This window comes from Sceloporus occidentalis, unplaced genomic scaffold (assembly GCF_023333645.1).
Source record: "Sceloporus occidentalis isolate IW3139 unplaced genomic scaffold, rSceOcc1.0.p SCAF_5, whole genome shotgun sequence".
Taxonomy (NCBI): domain Eukaryota; kingdom Metazoa; phylum Chordata; class Lepidosauria; order Squamata; family Phrynosomatidae; genus Sceloporus; species Sceloporus occidentalis.
The window spans coordinates 106,565,513-106,585,159 of NW_028316985.1; the positions used below are offsets into that span (position 1 = coordinate 106,565,513).

Sequence of the window (19,647 nt, forward strand, 5' to 3'; positions counted from 1 at the left end):
CACTATGTTCTCTTGCCACCAGCAAGTATATTTGCCTTATATGTTCACTTTATATTTCCAGGGCAGACCATTGTAAAACAGCCATGACACATTTGGTTCCAGGTCACCATTGGTTTATATAAATAGCTATTTATCTTCTTCTTTTTTAGGTTGCAAATTTGCTTAGACTCTTCCAAATTCCTCAGATAAGTTATGCCTCCACCAGCGCCAAGCTGAGTGACAAGTCTCGGTATGACTATTTTGCACGGACTGTGCCACCAGACTTCTATCAAGCAAAAGCAATGGCTGAAATCCTGCGGTTCTTTAACTGGACCTATGTGTCAACTGTCGCCTCAGAAGGAGACTATGGAGAAACAGGGATTGAAGCCTTTGAACAAGAGGCTCGTCTCCGGAACATATGCATTGCCACCTCTGAGAAAGTTGGCCGTTCCAATATTCGAAAATCTTATGATAGTGTTATCAAAGAGCTACTCCAGAAACCCAACGCAAAAGTTGTTGTCCTCTTCATGCGCAGTGATGACTCTCGGGAGCTCATTGCTGCAGCCAACCGGTTTAATGTTTCATTTACATGGGTTGCCAGTGATGGGTGGGGGGCCCAGGAGAGTGTTGTGAAGGGCAATGAGCATGTGGCATATGGGGCCATAACCCTAGAACTTGCTTCCCATCCAGTGAAAGAATTTGACCGATATTTCCAAAGCCTCACCCCAGATACTAACCATCGCAATCCCTGGTTCAAGGATTTTTGGGAGCAGAAATTTCAGTGCAGCCTTCCAAGCAGAAAATCCCACAGAAAACTTTGTGACAAAAGCTTATCTATTGACAGCTCCAACTATGAACAAGAGTCTAAGATCATGTTTGTTGTGAATGCAGTATACGCAATGGCCCATGCCTTGCATAAAATGCAAAGGACAATGTGCCCAAACACTACTAAACTCTGTGATGCCATGAAGCATTTGGATGGCAAGAAGCTCTACAAAGACTACCTACTGAAAGTCAACTTTACAGGTAAAATCATTATATTTTCTTTGTATGCCTGCACTATAACAATTTGCTTCAGTGAGAAAGCCTTTTTCTTGTTGCCTGAAGTGGAAAACTTAGCAGAGCAAAGGGAAATCCAAGAGGAAGTGGAGGGTAGAAGGAACGCCATTTTGGGTCATAGACATTAAATGAAAAGTTTATGTTCTATGATTAACCTGTTTTTCTTCACACAATGCAATTTCCTCAGAAGTACATCGGGGAGGAAAGGGATTCTGAGCCTTTTAATCAAAAAAAGTAATTTTTGCAAGCCCTGGTATCTATTTAATGTCTTGTTTGGACACCCTATTCCCATACCATCACGTTTGCACACAATGTACCATGTGATATAGCTTCCAACTGAAATAACCAACTTACATTAATGCCTTTTTTACTGTCCTCAAGCCAGGAAATCGTGGGCTGCATCTACATTGCAGAATTAATGCAGTTTGACACCATATTAACTGCCATATCTCAAGGCAATTAAATTATGAGATTTGTTGTTTTGTGAGATATTTAGCTTTCTCTGTCAGAGAGTTCTGGTGCCACAACAAACTACAGATTCCAGGACTGCTTAAAATGGAGCCATGGCAGTTAAAGTGGTGTCAAACTGCATTAATTCTACAGTGTGGTAGCAGCTCCTGACACTCTTTCTTTCTTCTCCTTCAGAAATCAGTCTCTACCTAACATTAATGAAAAACATGTGGAGGGAGATCAGGTCATATACTTTGGTCCCATCCCCATGTCACTACCCAGTGGCACCAGCAGGGAGTGCTGGGGATGTGGCCTGCACCAGGTGACACCTAAGAAGAACAGTGAGACATGATCAGGCCCTCCTCCCATTGTGAGTAAGAAGGGGCAAGTATGGCCTCCACCGCCGCCACCCCCCAGCTTCACTACAGTGGCACCTCCTTCTGAGGATGAAGCCATCTTCACAGCAAAAGAGGACCCCCTTCAGCAACCCCCACACAGTGGGTGACACCAGGCTTGGGGAAGACACTGTCACCACCCCTTCTGGTTTTACCCCAAACCTCTACAGATGTGACAGATGTTGGAAGGGGAAACCTATGTATATTCAGCGGAGCATTTGTAAGCTCTTCCATGCAACCACAAGCTTTGCCTGATCAGGGCTTTTTATATAATGTAGGAGCCTGTGCATATTCGGCCAGTTTGCTAAGCCCCATGACACATACTGCTCAAACTCATGCAGCCTAATTTTTGAGGAACTTGTCTTCTTTCTAGGTCCCATGATTGTGACAGCCACTCCTAGAATTCAATGCTTTATGAAGACAGCAAACACTGATATCATAGCACTGGCAATTTAGAGAATTAGTTTTGCCATTCTCTCATGACAATGTATTTTAAGTGTTCCTTTGAGGTTAAAGGTCTTTAGGAAGTATTGAATCCATTGTCTTTGCCTAGAAGAAGTACCTCTTCTAGCCACTGGTCCACAAATCCACATTCCAGCTCACCATTGATGTACTGGGTTAAAAAAATTGCAAGGATTTTTTATTATTTATTTATTTACAAAAATGTAATGACAACTTGAGACCATCTCTGGTGATGGAGAGCAACAGGGACTCTCCTTGGTGACCTCATACTAACTTCAAAAAGGAGTAGAAAGTAGCTAGCCATCTCACTCCTCACTAAGCCTCCCTCAGGCTCACTGAAAAAGAAGTAAGTCCCTGCCTCATGTTCAACTAGGATTTTATCACACAGGGGAAAAATCTGGGGTTTAACAAGGCATTCTCCCAGGACAGTTGTGTGATCGTGACAAAGATTTTCCCACACATCATGCTTAGAGAGGTCTTATCCTGGGAAGAACCACGAATGCTCCAACAACAAATCATTAATAGTATTTCCCTATGAATGATTTGTTGCTGAAGCATTCCTGGTTCTTCCCAATATAAGTCCTCTCTAATTACATCATCATGGGAAACTCTTTGCCACAATCGCACAACTGTCCCAGGAAAATGCCTTGTTAAATCCCCAATTTCCCCTATGTGATAAAAAGCGGTTGCCCGACTCGGCGGGCTGACCGCTTTGCCGCTAGACGCAGCGAACGACTACAAGCCCCAGAGTGCTCTGGGGCTTGCCCCAGCTCCCTATTGGTGCGCAGGGTGAAAGGGAGTCCCTTCCGCCCCGCGACGCTCTGGGAGCTGGGCTCGGTGATCGGGAGTTCCGGTCCTCCAGGGCAGATGATTGGTTCAGCTGCCCTGGAGGAGGAGTCTCCTGGTCAGGTGGTACTGAGGGCGGGGCTTAGGCCTATATAGGCCGTGCTGCCAGCCCCGGCCCTCAGTCGGCGCTTGGCTCCGGATGGTTAGGAGCCAAGCAGGAAGGGAGGAGGAGCTGAGCCTTCTCCCACCCACCCACCGCTTGGGTTTGGGTTTTTTGTCACAACTTTGGGGCGGCAGCATAGGCCAGGATCTGCACGGTGTGGTACCAGGGCTACGGAGCTCTGGTTTGGGAGTCAGTCGGGACCCGGGGGCGAATAGGGCAGGCGTATGGCCATTGCGGGGGCCATAACGCGAGAGCGCCTCCCGGTGACTAGGGGCTTAGCAAATATGTGAACGCATGGCAGAGATGCGGTCATACGGTGTTCATTAGCCCCTAGGTCATCCCAATGCCTGGTGGGTGCCAGGTTGTGGTTAATCAGACAAACGTGGGGTTGTTTGATTTCGCAGATCCTGACCTCATGCTTTGTGCCAACCCTACCAATGGTTTGCTTAATAAAGTTGTGGCCTTTCCTCCAACACGGTCTCCTGTGGTTATTCGGCAGCAGCATCTGAGGCAAAGTCCATAGGGGCAGCCAGACGTCTGCAGCACTCTCCAGTCCACACTATGATGTCACCCAGAGGCCCTTTCACACTACACAGTTATAGTGCTATGATTCAACTTTAACTCTTAGGGCAACATCTTTTGGAATTCTGGGGGTTTTAGTTTTACATACCTTCCAGCTGTCCCAATTGGCAAGGACAAACCTGATATTAATCCTCTGTAGTACTGGTTTTCATCTGCTTTTAAAGTTCTCCTCCTCCCACTTTCCTCCTTTGTCTACAGTTTACTTCAGTCACTGCACACTAATTGACTCAGCAAGGAGGAGAGCAGAGGGAGAGGCAAAACCTTGCCCCTGCCAGTAGGCTCAGGCAAAAGCAAACTAACATGGCCTCTTTTAGCTTGTGGGTTCTTTCCCATTAATAACTTTCACCATCTTGATCGCACTCTGATGTTGCTTGGCCACATGTGTTTCACCAGTCAATGTTGGAGGGTATGAAACAGCCTCGGAACTGCATGAGACCCCAGGATGACATTTTGCCCACCCTGGAAAGCTTAGTCCAATACAGCACCTAAAAACTAAAGACCTTCCTTAACAGGAAGGTTTGAAGTCTGTGACAATTGCATTACTCCTGAAACTTCTCTACATGGCTTCTCTAGCTCCCCAATCCAAGTGCAATGCATGTTTCTCTTTCTTATTGCTTGGTTTTATTATTCTGCCCACAAATTGTATAGCTGGTCTATGGCTGTCTAGTGTCTCACTGGGGAGCAATTTTGTTGTCCTGGCAAATGAGAGTAATGAATTATTCAACAAAATAGGTCCCAACAAATCTGCATAATAGGGGGATTCAGGTGTTGGATTAACTAGCTTGGACAATTTATTACAGATCATTTTTGCCACTTGATTCGGTGTTGCTAAGGTAATCAATATTTCACAACACAGGGCAACCTGCAGGGCAGACTGCAATGATGAGTTCTATTGATTCACTCTGCTGACAACATTTGACATTATCTTTACTTTTGATGATGAATTGGTTCTAGTCAGTTCTATGACCTAATCCTGCTCCCTGTTACACATGCAGAAGTTCCATCAGTCTTAAAGAATCTTACATATTCTTTGAGTACATGTGTATATACCATTTCCATAGAAGTATACATACTTGGTACAGGAAGGCAATTTTCTATGGCAATGTTATCTTTCCATACTGTAGTATAAAATATACATGAAATATAGCATGGATGTCTCTGGATTTCTCACTAGCAATATAATCACAATCCAATCTTGTAAAATATATACTGCTTGTAAATGACAACACTTCTGTACTGAGCAAAAACAATTTCCAAGCAGTCAGATCATAAAGCATTACTCAAGATGGCTGATTTTAACCACAAATAAACAACCAAGGTATGTGTTGTCCTATTTTCTATGTGCTATTTTCCTTCATATTTTGTAAGGACCACTAGATTAAAGTCAAGGCCTACTATATGCACAAGAATTTCAATGAACCTAATATTCAGAAGACTGTTGTTGTCTATACCATGCCTTTCATAACTCAGAAATGACTCATATGTTTTTGGTCAATAGCCAGCCAGGGACAGTCTTTGACCAGCAATTTATGTGGATATTCTTAAACCATTCTTACTATATTTAATGTTTGTACATGAAAAGGTAAAGTCAGAACAATAAAGGGTTGATTATGAAATATTAATGCATTGGACTATGACTCTAGAGACCAGGGCCTGAATCCCTCCTCAGCCAGGAAAACCTGCCGGATGACCTTGGGCAAATTTCACTCTCAGTCTCAGAGGACGAAAAAGGCAAAACCCTCCCTGAACAATTTTTGCCAAGAAAACCACAGGTTTAGGGTTGGCTTAGGGTCACCATAAGTTGGAAATGTCTTGAAGGCACACAACAACAACAACAACAACAACAACAATAACAACAACAACAACAATTTAACAGCAGCAGCAACATAACATCTTAATGATTTTTATTATGCATAGGTTTAGACTATGATAAGAAGTGGAAACTTGCAACAAGATATTGCCATCTAGCAAGAACATTTTTAAAGATGGGGGAATGAGTCATTTTCTAGTCCATGTCAGTTTCACATGCATTCAGTCTTAAGTTCCATTTCATTACTGCTTCAGACAGATAGTCAATTTATTTTGGTATGCAGTTTCTCCAAAAGTACTTGTATTTGAATGCAGTTCCCCCCAAAACACATATGTTGTACATTTTCCCCTGAAAAGTCTGCATTTCCAAGGGAAAAATTGTAAGCATCTATTTGGAATTGCACAGTTCAGGGAGAAATGTGCAATCAAAAGTTTCCAATTCCAATCATTATTTACTCCAAGAAAAGCAGTTTAAGAGTCCACTTTAACTTCCTTGGCTTGGTCCCAGGGACCTCTATCAAAAAGCTCTGGTGCCACAATAAACTACGGTGCGTTACAGACGGCCCAGAAGGGGCAGTCTCGCGCCGCTGCTGGTTGCTGAGTCTGGGAACCGCAGCATCCAAACTGCGCGGTTCCTGGACACAGCAAAGAAAGAGCGCAAAAATTGCGCTCCTTCCTGGGCCCCAGAAGAGACACCGCGAGGCGCTAGTCGCGCACTCGCTGTGTCACTTCCACTGCGCGACGTGTGGACGCAGAGCGTCCGCTACGTCAAAATGGCGGCGGCGGCATTTTGATGTAGTCATTTCGCGCGAGGGGCAAGGCGCGTCAGGAAGCGCCGCCCCTCGTGCATAATGACGGCGCCTCATGGGCCCGTCTGTAACGTGCCTACATTTCCCAGGATTCCCTAGTACTGAGCCAGGGCAGTTAAAGCAGTCTCAAACTGGATTATTTCTGCAGTTTGTTTTGGACATAAGTTACTTTCCCTTAAAACGTATCACAAATAAAATTCTCCCTCTTCTCCAGAAGCTCCCTGCATTTTAGTCACAGGACATCCAGCCCTTGAATAAAAGCCTCCCCTCCTAGATAGTAGGGATGGGATGGGGATTCTTCAGCTTCTCAGTGGGGGTCAAATTTGAAGTCCCTACCCCATTTAGAAACTTTTATTGGAAGAAAAATAGTGTTTTGAAAGTTCCCACAACTTTGCAGGAACTTTTGTTTTTGTTCCCTGCATCACAGAAACTGTTCAGTTTTTGAAAACTGCTTAGGCCTTTGAGAAGCTATACAGCTTTATAGTAAATACCTATGTTCACAGTCTTATCACTATGCACAGAAAACTGGGCAGCTTTCTGAGAAGGAATAACCCACCTGCTTACATTGTTTTTTGTTTGTTTGTTTTCAAACAGCAAAACTAAATTGCACACTATATCTCTATATAAACAATGTGGTGAGTGGTTCAACATCATGGCTGCAGCCTTTGCTGGTTTGAATGTTGCACGACCCAAACGTGTGTGTGTGTGTGTGTGTGTGTGTGTGTGTGTGTACACAGAGAGAGATAAAATGGTCACAGACCAGCATAAGAACAACAAAATACAGCATAGAACATACTATACACAATTAAAAAAACTCATAAAAGAAGTAGAAATGCATTAAATGTTTCTAAAAAATAGAAATACAGATAATCATCCGTCAGAAGACAGAGTCCAGCTAATTCTGTCAAAGTCCAACTAGAAGTTCAATTACTAATTCATAGTCTGAGTCTTCACCCGATGCATTTTAATTGCTGCTGCACAAAATTTAGCAGCTTTGTGTAGGATTGGTGTCTGAAAGCAACAAGGACACAAAATACTATTCTGAACATCCTGGATGTTTGTGGAGTATTAGCAAAATAAGCTCAGTACACAGATCTCTATAGTACAGACACTGAAAAAGCATATGTTCCACTGATTTTATTTGACCAGAATCACAAGGGCAGTGTCTTTCCAGATATGGGATCTTCCTATAGTGTCCTTCAAGGACAGCTGAAGGAAAAACATGGCATGAAGCCAAGATGAAGGCATTACAGTGTTTGGACACTTCTAGATTATTTATATATGCTATAGGAACTGTAAGGTATCTACTGTTCTCATTGGCAATAAAGGAAGGAGACCTAGGCACTCATCTATGTGACTAGGCATCCATGTGGCACTCTGTATCAGTGATACATTGTTTAATATCTATTTTAGCCTGATCATATCCCTTGCTAAGCAGAAAGTTGGGAGAGAGGCCCAAGGATAGAATTTTAGCTTATCACACAGCTTTAAAAAGCATCTTCCCATTGCTGAATTGAATTTTAATTTGAGTTGCATCCAGATACTATCACACACATTTTTGCCACCGACACTGCCAGGCGGGTGCATCCCAGGTACCTTCCAGCTAGAATATGAGTTCAGCCAGCTGATTTGCAAAGAAGGGAGCTTCCCGGCTTTGCAAATCAGCTGGCTAAACTCAGATTCTAGGTGGAAGTTACCTGGGAAGTACCTGGCCAGCAGCAGTAACGGCAAAGACACATGTGATAGTGTCCAGATGCAGCCCAAATTAGAATTCAATTCAACAGTGGTAAGATGCTTTTTTAAGCTGTGCAATGAGCTCCTTTGTTATAACTACCGTACTTGATTCCATTCACAAACTAGGTGTTACGTGGTAGGAAAAGAAACTTGGGCTGACTGAAGCTGCAGCCTTTGTCAGTTTGCATGTTTTACAATTCTATTTTCATGCTTAAAGGTGTAAAGTTTTCGGGAGGAAGTTACATGGTTGCTGAAAAACTAATGTTTTCTGGGCAAGCTGCATAGCTTTTTTTTTTATGAAATCTGCACTTCATTGCAGGACGGAGGAGTGTGTGTGTTCCAAGTGTCCTGAAGCTGTAGAAAGAAAAACTGTTTCATTGTTCTCAACATCTGTTAGAAATTAGAAAAACTGATATTTATCATCCCTACAAGAAAGCAGAAAGGGGTTACATAGGCCTTCCCCATTTTAGATTGTTTTGTATAGTGACTCTGTCTCTTATTGTTCATAACCTAGCCTCCATACCTGGGAAAACCTCCAAGCCTAAAAAACTACTGTCTTATCTGGGAATAACTGCATTTTTCTGCCCAGTTGATTTCAGTTCTTGCATTCTGAAAGAAATTATTCTTTTGTTTGTTTGTTTGTTTGCATACTGATATGCCCACATCATTCCATTACATGCCAGTGTGAGGAAGTAGCAGAACCCAGGATGGAAGGATACCAATAGAAAGTAGCTTATTTTCAGCAGCTGCACACAGTCATTGGACACAGAAGACAAGCATCTCTTCCTCCATTAGCAATGGAGGCTGATGGCTCCCACATCAATGGGGCAGTGAAACTGCACTTTTAACTCTGAAGGAACTGCCCCAGGGGCACCTTGAATAACTCCATGAAATTTCTGACTAAATCCCAGAGTGGATTGACAATCCCATTGATGTAGAAGATACTAGCAGCCACTGCCCTCCACCAGTAATTAAACTGAATGTGCCTCTTTATTTTCTTACTTTAGAGAGGCAATGGTTATCATTCATTTCTATGGTTCTATTGATGCAGAAAGAGCAGAGTCTGAACTAAAATGCCTGGTATCCTCAACCAGCATGACTAAGGGACATGTGGCTGAGGATTATGAGTCCTACACATCCGGAGAGTACCAAGTTTCTGAATGTTGCTGTATACTGTGTACGAGCCAATGTAGCATAGTGATCCAAGTGAGGAGTCCCAGGTTTAAAAATCTATTCACCCATAAACCTCAGTGGGGCAATCTTGTAGCACTCACTTGTTCTTTCTCTTAACTACCTCCCAGGTTTTTGGAAAGAGCTCTGATGGCACAGTGGTTAAATGCCAGTACTGCAGCCAGTATTGCAGCTACAAGGTTGTGAGTTTGATTCCAGGGCTCCAAGGTTGACTCGGCCTTGCATCCTCAAACATTGTCTCATTAGTTTCACTACCAGGATAGACTCCAGATAGATCTTATCGTGTTCACCCATTGCCAGGCAGTATGCAGCCCATATGCAACCCAGGCTTCTCTCACAGCTTTTCAAGTACAGGATTTTCCCATTCTTAAAAAGATGCTGGACAAGCTGGGAGAAACCTGGGTTGTGGTAACATCTGGCTTAAGAAAGTTACATCCTGGGTCTATCCCGGCAGCAAAGCTAATGCAATAATCTCCCTTATTCAGGTCAGTAAAATGAGTACCCAGCATGATGGAGGCAATTAGTTTACAGATTGTAAACTGCTTAGAAACTACTTAGTTCAGTATGAAGTGGGATAGAAATGCAAATGCTATTGCTATATGTGGCCCTGTATTCCTTAGAAGAAATCAAATATATAGCTGTGTTAGTCTGTAGAATCACTATGTAGAGAGATCTTGTAGCACTTTTGAGACTAACTGAAAGAAAGAAGTTGGCAGCATGAGTTTTTGTAGACTTCAGTCTACTTCGTCAGATGCAAAAAGCTCATGCTGCCAACTTCTTTCTTTCAGTTAGTTTCAAAGGTGCTACAAGATCTCTACATCCATAAAAGAAAGACGGGTTATGAAGGTAATAGTGCTTATCTATTTTTTTTAAAAAAAAAGTTTGCAGTCTAAACTCCATATGATTTATTGACAACATTTTCTGTAACAGTTGATAACTCAGCTTGAAGCATCTTGATAGCAAGGCATGTTCTACTCCCCATGTTTTTCTGAGTATGGATCACATTCATAAAATGCTGCAGAAGGCATGGATCTAGAGTAGTTTAATATAACTCCCACCAAATGCACCCTAGCAAGATGAACAATAATGTAGCGCACATAAGACATCATTTTCCCTGACCTCTGGGCCTCTACTGACAGAGATGAAGTTGCTTTCAAGTTCTGCATGTCTCTCAGCATCCTTTCTGTTCAGAATCAGGTGAGAGAGGAAAGAAAGGTGACACACAAACCCCACAGGCACAGAGCAATGCTGAATATTTCAAAGCTGTGAGAGAGAATGCTACCTTGCCATCTGTGTAGAGAGAGGGGAGGACAGATGGACAAGGCTGGCAAGAAAAGAATAGCATGGCAATTATCTTTGTTTGCTGCTATACCTGTCAATGCTCAAGTGAGTACTGTTATGTGCCAAAACCTCCAGGTGAATCTCAGTCTTAGTGGAAAGAAGGAACCTTACAAAATTTGACCAGTATTCCCAGGATCATGCCTTTTCTCATTTCTAAACAAAACAACGTCTTCCCACACAGAGAGACAGAGAGGAAAAAGAAAACATTCACTATTATCTCTTTGATGGCTCACAGTTCTACCTGTCCTTTCTAATGTTGACTGCTTCATGGCTAGCCAACATCTGAGTTTGTTTTCCTGACATTTCCTTGGATTTTAGTTGCACTTCTGGTTGTCTCTTGATTTATATTGCTAGATTTAAAACGAGCACCAAAGGCATTTGCAGTTATTTGTCTTTGTAACTCTGTCAACAGAGATGGTTAGCTTAACCCAGGATGTTCAATCATCAAGACACTACTCTTCTGCACTGGGATGCTTTTTTATTTTCTCATATATATATATATATATATACATATATATACACACACACACACACACACACACACACACACACACGGGTTTGTTTTGGGTTGTTGTTAAAACAGGTCATTAATTATTTAACTTCTTAAGTGCAAAAATCTGTTAACAAGTGACTATATTAAAACTATTTCCAGAAAATTATTCAGAGTAGAAGAAAGAACTTATAAAACACAGTTTTTGTGGGGGGTTTGGGCTATGTGGCCATGTTCTGGAAGAGTTTATTCCTGATGTTTCATCAGCATCTGTGGCTGGCATCTGTGGCTGTGCACCGCCCTGATTGGAAGAAGGGCGGTATACAAATAAAGCATTTATTATTATTTATTATTCTAGAACATGGTCACATGGCCCAAAAAACTCACAAAAAACCTATAAAACAACTTTATGAATGCAAACAGATTTCAGTTTGTCAAAATATACACAGAACCAGCTATTGTTTCTACATTTCCTGAACCAGGATCAGAGCTGTTGCCCAACCTATTAAAAAATAGCATCTGACAGCCTGTTCCGTAGATACAAGATCATAAGCCAGATATACCATTCTATAACTGATGGCATTCATGTTTGCAGTCATTAACAACGGAAATTGATCCCAAAAGCCTAACTTTTCAGACAGGGTGTTTCAAAGAAAGAGTTTATGAAGCACTGCAGGCTGGAGCACTGGGAAATAATATCCACAGTGGTTGCAGGTCACATTGAGAGAAGCAGTTGTGGGAGGATGCCAAGGATCTCTCCAGTTCTTTCCCAATGCCCTGCAACAAGAATAACCCCAATCTGCAATACCTCAGAAACCTTTTGGGTAGGGCCATGCCTGCCTGAAAAGATAGGATTTGTAGAGATGGATCATCATTAGATTTAACTACAATGACATTATCTCGTATACTGCAGGATCTAAAGTAGCAGGTTACCAGTGAGTTCAAGGATCACTTTTGGGCACCATGTTTGCCTCTTTCAAAAGAGCTGTGCCCACTGCAAGAAGAGCTGATCTGCAGCATAATTGTTTCCTCTCTTTCCAAGTGGATTGCAAAGACAGACAGAGGCATCATGCTAAGGGTTTATACTGCAGAGGGCCTTCTTTGAAATGGGAGTTCTGAAATGAGAGATAATTTTTCTAAAGAGAGAAAAATATTACCTATTACTGACATGGTACCTGAAAAGTCACTGTGGCCTCAAATGGTTCCCCACTCAGCCCCAACTGCCTCATGGGTGATCAGCTTCTTCAAAACAGGGTGGCTGTTGACACATGTAATGTTCCCTCCTGCTGTCTTATATCTGATGCAGCTAGGCTTTGAGCTGCATGTTTGCACTCATTAATAATCCCTTCAATAGCGATATGTTTGCCAGTGAGAATAAAGTGTTTTGAAAGACAGTCAGTAGTGAGTTAAATCCACCTTATATGGCTCTTTTAAAAAAGTTTTTAATATCAACTTGTGGCATGTTTTTCTTTCTCTGTGCATACACTGCCCATACTCTGCTTTTTTAAAAACAAAACAAAACCGCCTTCCCTTCCACTGGTGAGATTTGTTGGACTTCAAGAGGTGAAGAAACATGCCTTGAGAGCCCATATCCATGGTAACCAGGTTAGAAAGCAAATAGAAGTCAGTGGCATGTAAGACATATCACTCTTCCCTTGCTTCTGAGTACACTGAAAAACTTTCTTTGCCATCTACACAAGTTTACTTCTGCTGAATTTGCACTAGGCATTTTTGGGATTTTTGGTAATACATTACCAGAAAAAGCAAAGTGTGAAACAAAATTAAGGACTAAACCACAAAACACACAAGATGCCACCTGACTTCTGGCTCTACGCTGGAGCATTGTGCAACCAGCAAAGTTACTTAGCCACAAAACACATAATCTTCCTCTTAAAGGTGTGTTAAAACAGTGCTACCCAAAGTGGTGGTCAATAGACCAGTGCTGGTCTGCAAGCTATTGACTGCCATTCTACAGCAAGGTTCCAGGAAAGAAAGAAACAGATGTAGCCAATGGGCACAAATATAGTACAGGCCCCCAGCACATTGGAGGGAAATCCCTACTGGTCAGATAGTTTAAGAAGCACCATATCATGGCATGCGTTTTGCATACAGAATATCCCAGGTTCATTACCTGCATGCTTAAACTCTGGACAGTGCTGCTACTTTGATGTAGACCAGAGAGAAGAGTACAATAGAGCAGTGGGTTAAACAACTGGGAGGGAAAGTTCAAGTTTTGCCCCTGCAACACAGTTCTGCAGGCCTCATCAATGTGCCCACGCCCCAGTTTTGTCACTACTGTTTGCAATTTTTGATCAATTTCTGGGCCTTTTTTCTTCTTTTTTGAAAGGGTGGGGTTTCCAAGAATGGGTGAGGTAAAGTGTTGTCTGGGGGTAGGGATCTAAATCCTCAACATTACAAATTACAGTAATTTCCACACCACTGTATGGGGGGGGGGGGGGATGAATATTCCTCTGCACTATTCTCCTCATATTCAAATGTGTTTTCTGTGATTGAAACCCATTTGCTGTGCAGAAAATTCTCATTGGTCTATTATTCTTCCCAATGGGATTTTCTGATAGTCTGTAGACAACTTTGTTTTCTTTTTTTTAAAAAAGAATCGTGATTAATAATTATGAGTATCCTTTCCATCCTCATCTGGAGGCATTTGTGGACCCCCCCAAAAAAACTTTCAAGGGGGATAGTTGATTCCAGGAGTCTCCAGGGGTTTTAGAAGTGGAGTTTGTGCAGCATGTGTGGCCCACAAGCACCATTTTTCCCATTCCTGATGTAGAGAATGTTGGCCTAATTGGGCTGGTGTCACATGCTTTGCCTCCTGAATTGCTTTAACATGCTAATTCCATTGATTGATTGATTGATTGATTGATTGATTGATTGATTGAAAGAGGGATGTAGCATAAAACAGGCTTGGCATGAAAAATATCCCAAGTTCTATCCCTGACATCTCCAGGGAGATCTGGGAAATTTAAACAACACCAACCTAGATGGATCAATGGCCTGATGCAAGTTAAAGCAGCTTCGTATGTCTGTATTTGCATGAACATCCTTAAATATGGGTAGTTGCTGTGGGAGAGAGATCTAGGACAGGACAGATTTCCAAATGGTATGGAGAGATTTGTCCATGGTGAGCTAGGGATGGAAAGAATATTTAGAAATATTTGGAAAATTGTTAAAAACAAACAAATTTTTCAAACATTTAGAAATCCTGATGTGAAGAATACGAAACTTACAATAATTTTGTTGGAACTTATTTTGCGCACAATTTGCACACTGTTGTTCTGTCTTCTGAACTAAAAATACTGCTTTGTGTACAAAACAACCATGGGTGTATTTTGTACAGAATAAATCCCAAACTACAAACAGGCATCAAATATGGTGTAGTTTTCAAAGACTTGTTCAGAGTAGGAAAAAAAAACTGCTAAAATTACTCATTGCTTCATTAGAGATGAAAATTAGTGGCGAAGTCCAACCCTGGAGTGACCTTTCTGGGGACAGTTGAAAACTTATGGTACCTAAGTGCCTTTTGAGCTCAAAGTGTGACAAACTCACAGAGAGGCCTTTGTTCTTTCACAGCTCACATTCAATAATGTTCTTGTGTGTAAATGTGTGTGTTCATGTGTCACAGAGAGAGACAGAAGCAGACAGACCTTCAAAATTTTTTTGCTGTTTTTCATCCAAGTCTAGGTCACAAAACCCTCAAAAGAGCATTGCAGAAATTCCAAGCCTCAAGGAATTCATTTTTTAAAAAGGCCCATCTGATCGTCTGCATCAAAGGAGGATAAAACATAACAAAAACAGTGGATGTGTGATTTGCATATCTACTTGACAAAACAATTCTCATCTGCTGAATAGCATCAGTGTGGTTCAAACAGAAAAACAAATAAGTATTGTTCCTCAGAAATCAGAGGTTCACTGTCAAATGGGGAGATTTCAGTATGAAATGTTCCAAAATCCAGTTTAGAAATGCAAATCTTAGATCCAGAGGTACCAGTAAAATGCATAATCTCACAAACGGCCCATAAACTCTAGCAATATTGGTTGGAAAAAATGAAAAATTCTGACCTATCTTCTGCCCTGTGGAAATCTGGGAAGATTATAGACAGTGGTTGTTGAGTTGTTCAGTCCCACTGCTGCCACTCCACTCCCTGCCCAAGGTTAAGACTGCTGTTGGCAGTGTGAAAATATTGTTGTGACCCTTTGTAAACGTAAAAGTTTGAGTACAACCCATGGGAAGTATGGGAATCTTGGGACATTTGGCTCAGCAACCCCAAAGCAACACGTTTTGTTCTAATCCTGGACCCAAAAAGAGCAAGTGGATAATTCCACACACATTTACAACATGAAGAGGAATGTTGGAAAAAGACATTGAAAACATTTCATTTTAGAGGTCCTAGGCCCTGTCTACACAGGACAAATAAAATGGTCTTCCTCGCATTCTCTTGGCAAGGACACTAGATGACGCATGGCCCAAACCCTGATTCTGGTGTGAACAAAGCAGACAATGACTAGCCCATTCAGCACCAGAACTGGGCTATACCATGGCTCTTAAAATTAATCCCCAGTTGCCTCAGATTTTCTTGGAAGATCTGGAACCCTCCATTGTGGTGTGGAGTGTTTGAAACATGTCCTACTGAGGTGCCCAACACATCCACCACTGCTGCCGGTCACTCAAGGTCAGAACAAGGTGCTCAGCCATCTGAACAACACTGGATACCTAATTCTGACATCAGAGGAAAGCAATCTGCAGCAGCAGTGGATGCAACCAGCCTGGCATTGGAACAGAGGGCCTTTACAATGGTGGTGGGAGCAGGTACAGGGCCCAGATACTATGGGGTGCCCTGCACCAGTGCAAACAGATGCCCAGCCATACCCAGCCATGCTAAGTCTAGCTGAAACAAAAAATCCACATAGAGTAAACATAAACAGAATCTGTATCAGTTTACTTTTACTTACATAGGCTGGCATCCTGTTGATAGTCACAACTAAAGTAGACATGTTCAATCAATCGCTGAATGGTGAGTCAGCATGTAGGTAATCCTATAGATTCAATGGGTCTACTCTAGTTAGGATTAACAACAGAATTTATTGTTTAGAATTTTATTTTGGAAAACAGTTGGAAAGACAGGTAACAGAAAAGTAAGAATGCCACATAACAACACAAAAGGGAGACTAATGAAGAAGGAAAAGGAACATAAAGTGCAACTACAACTCAGAAGAAAGCATCACTGGCTTCAGGTGGCTTATTTTGAGATAAGTATGTATAGAATTGCAGCCTTATAAGTTAACTTTGTAGGACAATTAAGCAGCCTATTAAGAAATTCACTAAGAAGGTTTGGATGTGCAGGTTAAGTAGGTGAATCATGGTCAGAAAAAAATATGTCCCTCTCAGTTTGACTGGAGTGTAATCAAAAGCCTGAAAGGTGTCTACAAATTAGGTACATGGAAATCATGATATCATAATTTTAAACAAAACAAAACAAGAGTCTGTGGCTGAAAGTTACCACAGTAGGAATGGGAAGTGGTACAGTACCATTTTTCAGAACTGAATTATTCTTAGTACAAATGACAGTAAATGTGAGCCTAGGGTCAGTGTTTCCACTCATGAAACAAGCATGTATCCAATTTGATTTTGCAGGTTGGAGAGCTCAGCCTACTTTAAGTATTACTATTCTTTGTTAAGTTGAAGCTTTCATGGCCAGAATCCATAGTTTTTTGTGGGTGTTCTTCTTGTCGTCGTCATCATCATCATCATCATCATCATCATCATCATCATTCTTATTCTTATTATTGTCTCCTGCACTGTTAGTATCAGAGGTTTTAGAAGCTGGATGTTATGTCTACAATATTTACTACTGAATAATATTCCTTTGGATGGCTGCCAAGTGAATAGCATATAAAGGTATCATATTACGTTGTATAAATGTTGTAGCATTTTCTCTCTCTCTCTCTCTCTCTCTCTTTTTTTTTTTTTTTTTTTTTAAATTTTCAATGGGCAGACTTGTGCCAGAGATTGCAGCAAAGTCTCTAGACTGCAGATCCTCATTGGACTGGAAATGGCCTCTGGGCCCACATAGGCATCGTTCAGATCTTGTTGAGGAACAGCACTGCAGTGAAGTACAGCAGCATCACAGGAGCAAGTTCTATAGCAAACTGTTCGATAGTAATAAAATTTAACAGCAGAGCTCCCTTTTACTGTTATTTTAGGCAGGGAGTCAACCTGATCCAAAACCAGAGCCATGCCTTCATTTATTTATTCCTGTAAAAACAACACAGTCTGAAACAAAATTTGAAACTCTCCACTATCAATCAATGAGAACTACCCATTCCCTTCAAATGTTTAAATGCAATTTAAAGCTAATATCTGGCAAGGTACTGAACAATGTGGGATTTAGCTTGGCTTCTGTCTTAAAAGAGCTAGGAAGCAAGAAAGTAATCTACTGCAGTCAGGAGCCCAGGAAAGTGCCATCCCAGGCCAGCCCTACCAGCAGGCCAGCCATCTCAGGTAGCAAGAGCTCCAGAATGCAGAATGGATAGAGATATGTATACTAAAGGACCTGCTCTGAACACTCAAACCTCCCTCACTGTCCTCAGGTGTAGTGAAGGATCCTGTCCTGCTGCTTGCCAGGGAATAAGATTCACTCAGCAATCCTAGTAAACTTTGGTACATGGAGGGGACCCATTGGGAGAGGAATCAGCTTCAGGCAGCAAAATGTTGGGGGTGGTCCTGCTGCCATAGACCATTGAGATGTCTAGTTTAGGATTTAACTTTTTAAAAATATTTTACAAACTTAATATTCAGGTTGCACACCTACATTAGTTTTCTTGGGAGTAAAACAATATCCTCAATGAAATTCTATTTTGAGAAGACATGTATTCAGACTACAGAGTAAGGGGCTGTACAGGCCACCCATTTTAGTTCCAGATCAGGCACTGATCTGTACAGCACCAAAGACTCGAGCTAAGGCCTGAGACAGATGGGCTGAAAGGGCATGGTGGCAGTGATACTAGGGTTAGGGACCACGCACCAACCGCACAGTCCATAACCTTAGCATGGCATGGTGACGCCCTGATGGCATGGTGAAGCCCATACAGGTGCCACCATCTTGACATAAGCGACACACAGCATATACACATTGCCGCGTGTCACTTATATCACAAGTGTTCCATTGGCACCATAAGAAGTTTTTCCAGGTTCTTTTTACTCCGGAGGGACACCAGGTAGTTTGACGGCTGCGGCATCACTCCAGAAGGAAACAGGTCACCGTCAGCCTGTCCTTTTGGGGCAGTATGTCCTGGGCCTAAGGTAAATAAATCAGTCAGTCATAAAGTTTCCACAAGGATCCTTTATTGTTTATTTATTTAAATTCACAGGAAGTTTTTATTATTGCTAAAAAATGTTTTTAAAATGTAACCTCCAACACTTGCTTTTAAAGTGATTACAAACTAAAATTTAGTCAGTTCCTGAGGCAACATTGGCATGATGGCAAAGCATAAAATGAAGTCAGGTTTCTTTGGGGCTTTATTGCAAGGGCTTCTACATGTCTACCAAAAAATAAAAAGGGGGCTGTATCTGCACTGTAGAATTAATGGGTTTGACACCACTTATCTACCATGTCCAATGCTATAAAATTCTGGGATTTGTATTTTTGTGAGATATTTAGCCACCTCTTGCAGAGAGCTCTGGTGACACAATAAACTAGAAATCCTAGGATTCCATAAGATGGAGCCAGGACAGTTAAAGTGGTGTCAAACTGCATTAATTCTGGCAGCAAATTTAATTCCTGCAGTTCCAGGAAACCAGCTTAATTTACAGATGTGTAGACTGCCATGGGTATTCTCTGGGCTCTCCATGAGTCTTTTTGATAGCTGAACAGTCATCCCAGGTTTCACATTAGAGCAGTTCAAGAGACCCAAGACTCTCCAGTATATTACTAGTTTTCTATGACTTCCGTAGTGCTTGTTTTATTATTGCATTTATGTTGTAATCATCTCATCATATCATCTTTTTGTTTCGCTGTCAAATGTAGTTTCAAGTGCAAACATAATCCAAAGCCACAGACAGAAAGAGTTTCCCAAATTGCACTTTAATTAAGGTTTTGAACTGTGCTCTTGGCCATGCACTGAAAAATGCCACAGGTTGGGGGGGAGGGAATGAGAGCAATATATTCAATGAATTTTAAGCTGGTGTCACTATTGACCTTTTTTTTGGGGGGGGGGTGGAATTTCTGCAGCTGATTTTCACCTTCACTTTGTCCTTGGGTCTGTTCTCCTGCTTTTAAGCAAAGAAATTATACACCAACAGTACTTTTCTTTCTCCTTCTGAGGTAGCATGATTGTTCCTGAACTGATTCAGTGGAGCAATGTATTGGGAAGAAAAAT

At 41.7% G+C, this 19,647-nt stretch overlaps 1 protein-coding gene across 3 annotated transcripts in view; it reads left to right on the forward strand.

Annotated features, from left to right (window-relative positions):
• LOC149312622 (metabotropic glutamate receptor 3) overlaps nucleotides 1-19,647 on the forward strand; it is a 134,703-nt gene that overhangs the window by 90,666 nt on the left and 24,390 nt on the right. For all 3 annotated transcript variants that reach the window (XM_089525020.1, XM_089525019.1, XM_089525018.1), the window contains one exon: nucleotides 150-1,005. In XM_089525020.1, coding sequence (XP_089381146.1) covers nucleotides 150-1,005 — 856 coding nt within the window. The remainder of the gene's footprint in view (nucleotides 1-149; nucleotides 1,006-19,647) is intronic.